The sequence below is a fragment of the Cebus imitator genome, unplaced genomic scaffold (assembly GCF_001604975.1).
Source record: "Cebus imitator isolate Cc_AM_T3 unplaced genomic scaffold, Cebus_imitator-1.0 Scaffold156, whole genome shotgun sequence".
Classification (NCBI taxonomy): Eukaryota; Metazoa; Chordata; class Mammalia; order Primates; family Cebidae; genus Cebus; species Cebus imitator.
In genome coordinates, this window is record NW_016107471.1 from 257360 (window position 1) to 272397 (window position 15038).

Consider the following 15038-nt stretch of genomic DNA (forward strand, 5'->3'; position numbering starts at 1 on the left):
GAGTTCAAGACCAGCCTGGGCAAACATGGTGAAACCCTGTCTCTACAAAAAAAAATGGAAAAATTAAACAGGTGTGGTAGCATTGCCTGCAGTCCCAGCTACCAGGGAGGCTAAGGTGGGATGATTCCTTGAACCCAGGATATTGAGGCTGCAATGAGCCCTGATTCTGCTACTGCACTCCAGCTTGAGTGACACAGTGAGCTGCTGTATCCATTTACAAAAGTAATAACAATAATTCAAATATGAGTAAGATTGTTCAGTTAATGCTCATTTCTTTTTGGTTTTGAATTTAAACATTTAATTGCTAGAAATATAAAACAAAGGCTGATATGCCACTTGAGGATTTTAAAATGACATTCAAAAGCACCTGAAAAAAAATCAAATAGCCAGAATAATACCATCATATGTATATTAACAAAACTTCACATAGAAAATTAGCATTTCATTGGAGATTTTTTCATATGGGAACATTTTAGCTATTTTATGTAGTTTGCCAATTTCATTGATTAAAAAACATCAACATCAGTTTAGATAACATTTTTACTTAGTTAACTTTCTTGTTAAACATTCCAGTTAAAGCTGTTAAAATCACAGTGAGTAAATCTGGTAAACTGGTCCTTTGGCAAAGCAAACTGCTTTCTTGTAAGTTGGCCTATTTTCTCCCTTCCTTGGAGACTATATGGGAAGGAGGGTGCCTGGGTTAGGGCAAGAGTCAAGGATTCCAGAGTCTCTTGGCTAAATACTATCAAACAGACCTAGCCTTCAAGATTAATAGTCCATGCTACTATCAAAACTGCCACTGCTATTTGTGATAAATATCTGACACAAATATTTGTATATTTGTGAATAGTTATGAAGTCAATCAATGCCAAAAAAAAAAGATGGAAAAGCTCACAGAGGATTCAGGATAAATGCCTGAAAGTTGAACCCAAAAAGTTTACTTTAATGCTTACCAGTTTTACTTTTATGAATTATGCTTCTCATTATTAACTCTGTATACTGGACGTGACACTCACAGTACCTGCCAAGGCAGAAGCTGTCATACTTTTTAATCCTACTTCTCATACCAGGTAACAGAAATTGGTACCTGACCCACAGGCAACTTTCTGTCCAGTGACCCATGAAATGGTCACTAACAAAACAGGCTGCTCCATGCTGGGTAGTAACTGGCTAATTCTATCAATTCCCCTCTCTTGCAGGGTTTGAGTGAGACAAGAGACATATAGAAAGAATTATATGACAATGAAGTAGGCAGCAAAGCAGAACACAGAGAAGGCATTAAGTAGTGGAGACACAGATTAGCTGAGTCACCATGACAGAATGCTATAGTAGGGAGCAGTGGACATTATTATTATTATTATTTTTTTTGAGACGGAGTCTTACTCTGTCACCCAGGCTGGAGTGCAGTGGTGCAATTTTCCTGGCTTAACTCCCAAGTAGCTGGGACTACAGGCACCTGCCACCATACCCTGCTAATTTTTTTTGTAGTTTTAGTAGAGATGGGGTTTCACTATGTTGGCCAGGCTGGTCTCAAACTCCTGACCTCAGGCAATCCACCTGCCTCGGCCTCCCAAAGTGCTGGGATTACAGGAGTGAGCCACCATGCTCGGCTGCAGTGAACATCTTTACTTAGAACTAACATTGTAATGAAATCCCTAAAGCTGAAGCTATGCTCAGAGAACTCATTATATTTTAATGTATGCAGGCTCACTAAGCTACTAACGCAACATGAAGGATAATGACAATTTCATTGATTAAAAAACATCAACATCAGTTTAGATACTTTTACTTAAAGGTTAACTTTTCTGCTAAACATTCCAGTTTACCATGAAGCCTAAATATAAGTCAGTAGTTTTAATGTTTACGACATTCTAAGTTTACAACACCTCACTATAAAACGTATTCTTGTTCTGTTTTACTTTTCTATGTATCTTTACAAAAACCTCCATTAACACGAAGGAATCTGAGGAGCCTTCACAACCTCATGAGGTTAGCCTGACCCTTGGAAGTTTGGCATAGTATCCACTGTGCACAGACAATGGCTTTAGAACACAGTAATGGTTAACAAAAAGGATCTGGTAACAAGTAAAAATTCAACAAATAGAATGAACTTTTTTTTGGTTTTGTTGTTTTTTTAGAATTAATTTTCAATAATTAAGAAAAAGATAACTGTAAAGACTGATCAAAAAAAGTATGCAGTCCCATTTGCAGATCTGGATATGGTGTTTTAGATCTACGCTTTCAGCTGGATTCTAAGAGTTGCGCTGCAGAAATATGTTTATGCTAGAAAGTCTCAGATTAAAATTGAACATGTTTGTTTTCTTAAAAATTACAGGATGCTTTGGAGCCTTTAGCATATAAATAGGCCATGTAAAGTCTCTAGCATGTAAAATATGTAGCATTTCCCTAGTCTCTTTGATCACAAAGCTTTTTTTTTTTGAAAGGAGGAGAAGATGTACCTATTCCTATCTCCCAGAACTAATGTTCCATGGAAATGGAAAAGTGGCTTGGGAAACAATTCTTAGGTCATAGTACAAAAGGCTGTGAGTTTTGCTTGGCTAACCCAATTTTATTGTCCAAATTTATCTTCTCTAGGCTGCTGCATAGAAGGAACTTACAAAAGGAGTTATTATTAAAATTATCTTCTTCCAGCACAATATAAAATCACCTTTACTTGAATAAACAGAAAATATCTGTAATAAATAAAAATTATTATAAAAATTTTTATATGACTATAAGATGATTCTGTATAGATGCTTTTAATGCCTTGCTACATTTCGTATGCTGGAAATAAGCATTTAAATCCTTGACACACTACAAAATTGGTATTAAAAGGCTATTTATACATTGACTTTTGGCTGAGACCATTTTTTAAATTTACTCCAGAAAAAGTAAATAATCAATAAACTGCATTATCTTCCATTATCAAACTTCTATTTAGTGCATTAGAGAAAATTTTAATACCATTTTTAGATGGAATAAATCACAACCATTACCTTGAGAGTAACAAAATGAAAAGGGTACGAACCTGGGTGGCCTTTTCCAACTGTAGTTTAAGATCTGTTAGTTCCATATTTGTATCATGTAGCTGTGCCTTCAGCTTTTCATTTTCAGCTAGAATTTGTTCATAAAGCTACAAAAATTAGGGTAAAAGAACAAATTACTTTTCTGCTCTCCTAATACTTTAAAATTTCTCATTGATTACTTTGTAATATTAAAACAGCTTACTGTAGCATATGGGCTATAAAGGATACATTTAAAAAAACATTCACGGTTGCAAAGTAGAGACTGTTGGTTATACAAGTGTGTTTGTCCCCTATAAAGTCTTAAAATTAGCTCCAGCATTCAAAAATCAAGACTTGACAGAAAAATCAGACTTCTCAGGTTCTCTTAAAAAAGGTTCAGTTATCTGATAACGAGGGACCACATACCTGCATAGCAACGGCGGCTAGGGTTAAGGAGTCACTGTGATCTTTATTTGGAGTCCGTGAGATTTTGTGCCCATCATTCTGTCTTGAATTCCCAAAAATGAGATGGAGTACCTGCTGTATTTATCATTATACCTCTACATTGCTTAAAGTTAAACGGCAAATTATGTATTTCCTGAAATATTTCAAATCCAGGATAAAATCCAAGACCTTCCGCTTTTCTAATGCTTCTTTTCCTCTTTCTTTCTTTTTTTTTTTTGAGACAGAGTCTTGCTCTTGTTGCCCAGGCTGGAGTGCAATGGTGCAATCTTGGCTCACTGCAACTTCCACCTCCAGGTTCAAGCAATTCTCCTGCCTCAGAGTCCGAAGTAGCTGGGATTACAGGCATGCGCTGCTACTCCCAGCTAATTTTTATATTTTTACTAGAGATGGGGGTTTCACCATGTTGGCCAGGACAGTCTCAATCTCGACTTTGTGATCTGCCCGCCTCAGCCTCCCAAAGGGCTGGGATTACCGGCGTGAGCCACTGCACCCGGCCTTTTCTTCTTTCTTAACACTGCTTCTTCCCTACCCCTGCTTTACTACTTCCACCATAATTCTGGCTATGATCATCTCTTACCTAAACTATTCTAATTTCCTGATCTCTCTCTAATCTGTTTTAGACACAAGAGCTAAAATTAACTTTTCAAAATGAAAATCTTGTAATTTTCATAGGCCAACCATTCCATTTCCACTCACAAATTAAAAACTCTTGAATGGCTTCCCAATGTTCTTAGCATATGAAAAATCTTACAGTGGCCTACAAGACACTGCATAATCTATACAACTAGCTGCTGCCTCAAATAAATATTCCTTCCACTCCACTAGCCATAATTAAAATTTAATTATTCCAATGCATTATGTATTCTCCCACCATCAGGTCTATGTGCTTATAGTTCTACTCCATCTGGAATAACTTTCTCTCCCATTTTTGTCAGTTAACTATTAGTAATCCTTCTGTTTTTGGCTGAAGCCCCAATTCCTTTGGAAATCAATCCACTTTCTTTTGTTATGCACTTTTATAAAACTGTTTCTCTACTTCAGGTTAACTGTCTCCATTATTTTACATTCATTAGTGTGACTGTATAATAAGGTCTGTCTCCCCCACTACACGGAAGATGCCCGCAATGGCAAGATAATATCTTCATCTCCATTTGCCCCTGAGTAGAATCTCTCTAGTTAGCATAGTTCAGTTCTTTACTGAATAAATTATGAATCTTATTCATAATGTAAAATGATTCTCTCCCTCCCCCGTCCCCTGACTTGGCTTTTAAGAAAGTATATAATTCAAATAGCTGCCAGATAACTGAGGTATAAATGCTATAAGCTTTCTCCTTCTCCAAGAGACTTCGTGTTTACTATAAGCTCAAAATATAAAGATATAAAAGAATCCCAGATTATTGAGTTTCTGGGATTTATTTTTTCTTAATTACTTCATTCCTTAATATCACTTGAGCTGCCCCAAGTTTTCCAGTTACCTATGAAAAACTATCAATATATTATCTTAGGAAAAGCCATCTTCTCTGTTTGGTTGCTTCCTAGTAACAAATGAAACAAAGTGTGTATACATTTGTGTGCAGCCCATTTAGTAATGCTCTGCGCAATCACAGCAATGACTTGAGATACTTAAATGTAAAATCATTTTGGCTGATTTTCTCTTCCCTTTAACAAACAAACAGCTATTTACATTCTACTTACCATCACTTGCTGAAAATTGAAAATGAAAGTAAGTTGTTTCAAAATACCGATTTCATTATGTTTTTAATATAACATTTGAATATGAACATCTCAACATAAAAGATAACTTATTTTTTATTAAATATTGCTAAATAACCCAAGTACCTTTTTAAAGTCAGTTGAGTCATCCTTTTCTAGCCTGCTACTATAAGATTTTCTTTCTTCTAAGTAACTGTAAGATCCAGAGCGACCCAGCAAGGAATCGTATCGATCACCAGCTGATGAAGAACTGGTTTCATATCTTCAAAAGATGAATTTAAATAAAAAACTTTGTTATAGGCTTTTACAACTTAACATACATCCTAGTACATATATAACTTAATAGGTCAAAAGAGTAGGTAACAAACTCCTTCTGTCATTTGATAAATTTTTGTCATATATATAATAGTGGGAAATTTTACATAACATACACCCTAGTACATATATAACTTAACAATTCAAACTTAACATATGTCCTAGTACCTATACAACTTAACAGTTCAAAAGTGTAGGTAGCAATCTCCTCCTGTTATCTGAAAAATTTTTGTGATACACAACAAGTGGGAAGAAACAGGGTCTCACTCTGCTGCCCAGGATGGAATGCAGTGGCAAGATCTTAGCTCACTACAGATGTGACTTCCTGGGCTCAAGTAATCCTTCCACCTCCTGAATTGCTGGGACTACAGGCACATGCCACCATGCCTAATTCTGTACTTTTTGTAGAGACGGGGTTTCACCATGTTGCCCAGGCTGGTCTTGAACTCCTGGGCTCAAGTAATTCATATGCCTCAGTGCTGGGAGACTACAGGAATGAGCCACTGTGCCCAGCCTATTTTTTAATACTACTAATTTTCATTAATTGAGGAAGACAGTCAAAATTTCACGTTTAAAAGCCAAAACTGGTTTCATATGATTAATTTTAAATTGTATGTTTACTCCCACATTTTAATATTTCTAAAATCAGAAAATGGCTTACAATTGATGATGCATTATAGTTTAATTGGTAGCACCTTTCCTTTTTTTGGTGGTAGGTAACATGTTTTAAAATGAGTAATGTCTTAGATTTGATGAAATAAAGTATATCCAAAGTGACAGATAATGGGTTTGTCCTAAACAAGAAAAACACATCTTATTGGTAAAGGAGAACTGTCTTATTATCTGGTTCTGAAATTCAGGTTACTTTTTCTGATAGATGTCATTGCCTCTGCATTTCAGTTCAATAGAATCATCAATAGACAGAAATTTATTATTGGTCTTACAGGGCTGTGGTTAACAATTACACGAGAAATGGAATGGAGATCAAAATCAAGGATATAGTGCAGGTTCTCTGAAAAGATGGATAATTTCGAACTATAGATGATATTATTATTTTTTTTTAAAGACACAGGGTCTCACTGTGTCCAGTAAGGAGTGCAGGCTGGAGTACAGTGGCACAATCATAGCTCCCTATAACCTTGAACTCCTGGAGCTCAAGTGATCCTTTTGACTCAGCCTCCCAGTAGGTAGGAATACAGGAGAATGCAATATGCCTGGATAATTAAAAAAAAAATTTTTTTTTTGGTAGAGATGGAGTTTTAATGTTGTCCAGGCTTCAGCTCCTGGACTCAAATAATCCTTCTGCCTCAGCCTCCCAAAGTGCTAGGATTACAGGCTTGAGCTAGATGACACTTTTTAAAGTGTCTTCACTGGTTCTCTTTTGTCTAAAGCAGGGCTACAAGAGAAGTTTCTGAATACCTCATCAAATAAATTTCTGGCCAAGTGTGGGTTTTATCAGACCCTGATGTTAATAATAGTTGAACTTAAGAAACTTCAGAATACCTCTGTTGTAGAGATTTGGGAAAAAAAATCTTCTTGCTTTGACTAGTGAACTAGAAGTAAAGCGTTTAACAAAGAAAGCTAGTAACAATGATAAGGCCATCACAATTTCTGTAATTTTTTTATTATCAAATAATTTTATAAACTTACAAAATCCAAAAATTCCTAGCAATGCATTTTTAACAAACATAAAAATAAGAAAGTCAGTTAAAAAAATATACAACATACCTAGAAATGGAATCCGTCTAGAAAGAAAGGAAGAAAAAAACACAGGCATAATACATTTTTATGCTTTCGTTAAAGTATTAACCTATGATTAAGTAAATTTAATGTAATATCAATAGCATTTTCACACTATTAAGGTAACATCTATTTCTACATATGCTTTAATTTTACTGAGGTTGTTTTTAGAAAAAGGGTCCAAAATACAGAGTCACTATATTTTCACATGCATACCATCATGCAATTACATGCAGCAATTTATGGGTATCTCCTGTCATTTCCTACAATAACCACTTACATTATTTTTTAATTAGAAGAAAGGAATGAGATTAAGAAACATATCTATTACATATACCCAATGAGCAGGAGGAAGCAATAAATCTATATTAAGAAATATCAAGTTTACTGTAATATCTCAAGTAGTCATTTTACTCATTTCTGTTTCTGAGGCAAATAAACACCTACGGTATTTCATGCATGACAGTATACACATATTTTATTTAAAATTTACTTTCTGGAAATCTAGCTATAGATTTTCAAGGTTAGCAAATCAGCTGACAGGAAATTTAATTTTCTCAAGCAGGTAGTATGCTACACTGAAGTTCCAGAAATCTTATCTAAATGGTGAAATGATTAGTAGGGTAGAATAGTCTTATTAGGGGCAAAGTAGTCATTTTCAGTAATCAAATTTAGCCTTTTCTTTTTCTATTGAAATAGTAACTGATTCTATAATTTTCTGTAACTATTCATAATGGTTTGTTAAACTTCTTAATTTACATATTAGTGATTTCCTATTATATTTATCTTTGGAGACACTGTAAAATGACTGGGTTACTTTTGGGATTGTTTAAAGCCTATTTTGGACTAAAAAGTTTTACTAAAGTCTGTGTAAATTTCTTCTGCAAAACTAATTTTAACTTTGCTCCCTACATTGTTTTTAAGGTAATGCTTTATTTTATTGATTCATTCTTTGGTTTTACAACAATTAGCAATTAAAAAAAATAAATTTCAATTTTCAAGATATTCAAATTGAGTAAAATTCATGAACTAAAATGTCTACATTTCAAACAAAAACAATACATCTCACCTTATAGTTTACACTTACATTCACTGATTTAAATTTTAAAAATAAAAAGTCCAGTCACAGAAATCACTCAAATTCTATTTGTCTTTAAAAATCATGGTGTTATCACTGATTATTATTACTATTTTTAGGATGAGATGTTATTCTGTTTCCCGGGCTGGAGTGCAGTGATATGATCACAGTTCACTACAGCCTCGACCACCTGGGCTCAAGTGATCTTTCTGCCTTAGCCTCCCAATTAGCTGGGACTACAGGCATGCACCACCACAACTGACTAATTTACTGTGGAGACAGAGTATCCCTGTGTTGCCCAGATTAGTCTTGAACTCCTGAGCTCAAGCAATCCTCCCACCTCAGCTTCCCAGGGTGTTGGGATTATAGGCATGAGCCACCATGCCTGACCTATCATTATTTAAAAACTTAAGAATTGTGGTAAAAACCACATAATACACAATTTACTGTGTAAACCATTTTTAGAGTATATAGTTCAATATTTTAAATTAATATTCACATTGTTGTATAAAAAATCTCTTAAAACTTTTTTATCTTGCAAAAATAAAACTCTATACTCACTGAAAAACTTCCTTTGTCCCCCTCTTCCTAGCTCTGGCAACTATGATTCTACTTTGTTTCTACGATATCAAAATAGGTGAAATCACACAGTTCTTGTCTTTTTGTAACTTGCTTATTTCACTTAGCATAATATCCTTGTTCCCTAAATTTTAAGATTAATTTTCCAAAGTAAAAATATCCTTTTTTTAAAGATAAAAAACATTAAAAAAATATCAAAACTTACAGTATTGTAAGTTCATATAATGGTATACAAAGTTCCTCTGTAATTCCTCATCCCTTCATTCTCTAGATAGGAACTATTATCTAACCAACCTTTTTTGGACACATAATATCTGTGAATATAGAAAATACTGATCTACGCACATACATTGCATCTTATTTATCTATATCCATTCTTCCTTCTTCTAATGATGTAGGATTTACTAGGTTTAGGTGAGATGACATGTAGCCCATGTTGGTAGCAAAATGGCTGCAACAGTTCAGTGATAAGCCCTGTCTATCCTAAGCCAACTATAATCCCATCCTTATGAGCTAAATCAGCCTGAGGATGAAGCTGATACAAAGGACTGCAGAATATAACTGAAGTACAATAAATTTTCTTGGTTTAATCTGGTTTGAGTTAGGTTTTTGGTTACATATAACTGAAAGAACTCTAAACAATCTATTTAAAATCAACAAAAACTACTTAAATTGCAACTAAAAAAACCTTTTCTTACTAGAAACAATATTCTTCATCTTAACAAATTTCATATATAATTTTAGCAGTAAAACTTAAAATACAATATACATCAATATGCTTCAAAATTACAACTTTAAAAGCCAGGCAATCTCTCTTCCACTCCAGCTTGGTGGGGGCTGGAGTCTGAGTGATAAGGCAATGAGAGGTGCCAGCTTAGGATGGTTTACTAATTTCCTCCCCTCTTGTTTACCTGTCCATTGTTTGTCCCTGCAAGATGGGAATTTGTAGGGTACCAGTGGGAAAGAAAGATGATGAACAAGTTGATAGAATGTAATAAAGAAGGGGCATAGGTAAATTGTGGAGTGCTGACAAGTGATAGGCAAAGAGTTTATGTACCAAAACTTTAGGCCTGCAAATAATTTAACCTCAGAACCAATTCACTTCTCAATTTGTCTGGCCACCTAAAGCTAAAAGAAAATTTTGGGGTCAAAATAGGCAAACTTGGTCCTAAAATAATGTTCATAGTCACCTAAAACAGGTAATCAACTTTTGTTCACTTCTTATTACTGTAGCTCCTTGCTGACTAAAAAGAAATGTGATAGCTCTATTAAGGAACTCCAACTCAAAATGAAGAAAATAACATTAATATGACCAGAATGCTGTTTCAGGCTAGACAGTGCCTGGTTTAGAACTCGTGTTGTTCAGCTCTATCCCCATATGAATAGAAATATTCAAAATATTTTAGCTTTCTGCACAGCCAAACAATAGGGTAGGGGCTGAGGGGAACTTTCAACCCTTGCTGGCTATGCAGCCTTTTCAATTCAAACTTGCTTTAGGCCCTTCATCAGTACTGAGAGGAAAAAGATGTCTTTAAAAAAAGACTGTTGGGAAGATAATTGTGATTCTGAATATAAAAATCTGTTGGAGACTCTAAATTTCTAAATATATGTAAAAGAAAGTTAAAAGACGCTTATCTTCTCCAGAACATAATTTTGAAATAAAATCTACAGAAATAAAATCTGAGCCTACTACTTCTAGATTTCCACTACTTTTGAGGATTCTTCAGATATTTTCCTTTGGCCAAGGGTACTATTTCTTTTTCTGCTTTTTCTTTTAACTCCAAGGGTTAAATGACATACAATAAATTACACCCACTTAGAGTGTACAATTTGGTGAGTTTTGGCAGTTCTGTATATCCATAAAACCACCACTAAGATCAAGACTCAGAACATTTCCATCACTTCCAAAACATTATTTTGTGACCCTTCCCAGTCCTTCTAATCCTGATCCCCAGGAAAACACTGATATTGCATACCTAACATGTAGGTAGAGTATGCAATAACTGTTTTGCATGAATAAATATAATAAAACACAATTTAAAAGTAATTCTTAAAAAACATGAATACTTCTCAATACAAAAAGTAATGGTATTTACCTGAGTTTCTTTCTTATTGGATCCTTCTTCTGAGTCCGATTGCTGTTCCTGTTCGTTTTCATCACTCTAAAAATACATTGCCAATGTACTTTAGGAAATTTTACTAATAATTTCAAAAATTATTTTTAAAATAATTTTTGGGAGTCCTTATCTTTCAGAATATACTTGAGACATTTGTAGATAAAATGACATGTCTAGGATTTTCTTCTAAATAACATGGGAGTTGGGAAATGGGGTGGGAATTTAGCTGAAAAAATAAATACTTGGGGTAAGGCTCATTATACTACTCTCCTTCTATACAGTATATGTTTAACTTTTGTATAGTAAAAATCAAAAGAAAAACAGAAAACTATTTTTCTATTTCCCCATATGTTCTTCCTTTACTTCTTCATCATTTATGTCTGATTTTTCCTCTCTTTTTAAACTTTTAATAGACATGTGCACTCTTGATTCATCAAGTCCAATATATATTTTGTCCACAGCATGGACAATGCAAAGATATGAAAACTCTTCAACTCCATTTAATACTTTCCCATATTTTTGTGCTACTGTTTTCATATGCCTTAACTCTTTAGAGATAAAGGGGAACATATAATGAGAGATGGGTCAATTTAACAGGAAGACAGATGATTCCATGTTCATTCACTGGAAGAATGGCTAGTTAGATATTTTCTTAAAAAAAATATTTTTATGGCTGGGCATGGTGGCTCATGCCTGTAATCCCAGCACTTTGGGAGGCTGAGGCAGGTGGATCGCCTGAGGTCAGGAGTTTGAGACTAGCCCGACTAACCCCGTCTCTACTAAAAATATGAAAAATTTAGCCAGGCATGGTCGCGAGCACCTGTAATCCCAGCTACTCCAGAGGTTGAGGCAGCAGAATCACTTGAACCCAGGAGGCAGGGGTTGCGGTGAGCTGAGGTCGTGCCATTGCACTCTAGCCTGGGCAACAAGAGCGAGACTCCGTCTCCAAAAGAAAACAGTTTTTTTTTTTTTTTTTTTTTTTTTTAATAACAAGAGAAGTAAATCTACTGCTACATACAATAGCATAGATATATCTTATAAACTTAATGAGTTATAAAATTTATAGTTCTACTCATATGCTCTTCAAAAACAGACATAGTTAACTATGGTGTTAGAAATCAGGGTACCAGCTGACTTTGAAAATGAGAATGATAGGGATTGAGGAGAACATGGGGGCAATCTACACTGCTTTTTTTTTTTTTTTTTTTTTTTTTTTTTTTTTCTTGAGACAGATTCTCACTCTGTAGCCCAAGCTGGAGTGCAGTGGCCCAACCTCTGCTTCCAGGTTCAAATGATTCTTGTGCCTCAGCCTCCCACGCAGCTGGGACTACAGGTGCACACCACCATGCCTGGCTAATTGTTTGTATTTTAGTATAGATGGGGTTTCACCATGTTGCCCAGGGTGTTCTCGAACTCCTGAGCTCAAGTGATCCACCAGCTTTGGCATTCCTGGCATTCCAAAGTGCAGGGATTACAGGTGTGAGTCACCGTACCTGGCCTACATTGCTGTTTTCATTCATCATTCTGAGTGGTGATTATGTAGATATGCTCCCATTGTGCTAATCCATTATATATGTATGAATTATGTTTCTGAACATACCATACTTCAATAAAAGGTTTATTTTTTAGAAAATGGAAACAAAATCAATGAATAGCAATGTCAGGCATATAATCAAGCAACAGGAAAAACATTCATTTTTACAAGACTGTTGTAATTTGATAAGCAAAGCACAGTTTCTATTTAGCATGCTTTGAGATGGAAATAATCTGTAATATAGATGTTATAATATTTATGAAAATGAAATTAGTCTCCTTAAAAACTCTTTAAAGATGTTTTACAAAAAGCAGTTTAGCTATTATAAAATAAAATAATCAATATATACACTCTGAGCTTCAGACATTATTTCTATTGCATAATTATATCAGAACTCCTGCTTTTAAGTAGCACCAACAATCTAAATAGTTAACTATCCTTATAAAGAATTTTTCTTATTTAACAACTCAACTCAGAAAACATAGTGATGATTTAAAGAATACATAACCTAAGGCATATAAGAAATTATTAGCATGTACTTTTGGACAGATTAATAATACTATCAAATATTATATTTTAATAGGTTCTCACATCTTGCGTCCAAAATGAAACTCCTGTAGATCTTCTTTTCTCTCTTGGTCGCCGTCGTTCTCTGATTGATTTAGGTTGTGATTTATCTTCTCCTTCTTTTTCCTCTTCTCTTTTTTCTCCCTCTGTTCAGGATTGCAATGAACCACACACTAGCAATATATCTTGACAATATTTTGCAAGGTAATTGTAAAAACAATTCTAAGTCAACCTCCTTTGTGAAACATTCTAAATTTCTCAAATCAGAATTAATTTTTGACCTTCTCTGAGCTCCTATACATTTGATTTATTATTTTATTTTATTTTTTGAGATGGAATCTTGGTCTTGTTTCCCAGGCCAGGGTGCAATGGCGTGATCTTGGCTCACTGCAACCTCTGCCTCCTGAGTTCAAGCAATTCTCCTGCCTCAGCCTCCCAAGTAGCTGGGATTACAGGTGCCTGCCATCATGCCCAGCTAATTTTTTTTTTTTTTTTTTTTTTTTTTTTTTGTACTTTTAGTAGAGACAGGGTTTCACCATGTTGGTCAGGCTGGTTTTGAACCTCTGACCTCAAGTGATCCTGCCTGCCTCAGCCTCCCAAAGTGCTGAGATTACAGGCATGAGCCACCGCACCCAGCTTATACATTTGATTTAAACATGTATCTCTATCTCCCATTAGATATGTTAAGGATCATGATAAAACTTATCTTCATATTCCTAGTCCTAAACTAAAAATGTTGTTTAAAAGACACAAATATTTGATAAAATGAAAATAATGAAACCCTATAAAGAAGAATGGGGTTCTAGTTATTAATGCCTGAGAAGAAAATCGTTATTATACTCAAAGCTGACACTATATGGAATAAAAACAGTTCTTAATGATGGAAAAGCTAGCGGGAATCAAATAAATTTATTAGTTTCTGCTTCTAATATTGCCAGTCTTTGCCAGGCAGTGATACAATATTCACTTCATTTCATTTCCATTAGATAGTATCTAAGAGCAAGCCTGTTTCTTCTGGAAAATGTTTACTAAAAACAAATCGGCACAAAAATGTTAGTTTTAGTATTTCCATTTCATTCCTGAGACGGTAAAAATGGCTTCAGACTTACATACTAGAAGAATATTAGAGACTATGAATATGTTAATAAATATAGATGCACATGAAACAAAATGATTTTAAGACACCCCAAAGAGAAATTTTCAAAGCTATTTTGGAATAGGTTTAGGGCAAAGATCTCAAACTCCAATGCCCACAGCAGCTATCCAGGTAATATCAATGAGTAAAATGGGCCAGGGGACTATCCAGGGGTATGGAAGGCAGGCAGCTGCTACTACATAGCTCCAGCTAATTGTTGATATGTGAGAATTTAGATCTAGTGTTGCCGGATCTGCCAACTTTTCAAGAAATGCCAAAAATATGAAGTTTGAAGTGAGTATCTCTAATTTTAAATGTTGGTTAAAAATTTTCACAAACACTATGCAGGCCTTACTCATAGCAGTTTAAAGAACTGAAATAACTCAATGACCAACATAAGAAAATATATAGCTGGAAATTGGGAAAAACTTTATTTTCTGGTGTTTATTCTACATTACTACTGATATTTATCAGGCCTAATACAATAAGATTTAGACTTTAAAATATAAAAAGCCTATAATTAAAAATAATTTTATTTAGTATTTATCTCTGATTTAAAGTAGGAATTACTCAGCATTTAAATAGAAAGTTTATATAAAAAAAATAGGAAATGGTAATAATGAGTATCAATATGCCAATATATAGTTGGGAAAGAAATGTATTTTTCAAGAAATAAGCGTAAAAAATGTGTTTTAGTGAGCTCATTACATGAATTAAGTAATTTTAGTTTACAACAATTTCACAAAAAACATTTAAATGATATGATCTCCACAGTAGGCAAAGAATAGCT

General features: G+C 34.4%; 1 protein-coding gene across 13 annotated transcripts in view; it reads right to left on the reverse strand.

The window, feature by feature from the left end:
• Nucleotides 1–15038, reverse strand: part of PPP1R12A (protein phosphatase 1 regulatory subunit 12A) — a 158904-nt gene that overhangs the window by 10512 nt on the left and 133354 nt on the right. For all 13 annotated transcript variants that reach the window (XM_017543461.2, XM_017543462.2, XM_017543468.2 and 10 more), the window contains 5 exons: nt 13138–13259; nt 10992–11057; nt 7227–7243; nt 5310–5445; nt 3029–3133 (listed from right to left, as the gene is read on the reverse strand). In XM_017543461.2, the coding sequence (XP_017398950.1) occupies nt 3029–3133; nt 5310–5445; nt 7227–7243; nt 10992–11057; nt 13138–13259 (446 nt within the window). The remainder of the gene's footprint in view (nt 1–3028; nt 3134–5309; nt 5446–7226; nt 7244–10991; nt 11058–13137; nt 13260–15038) is intronic.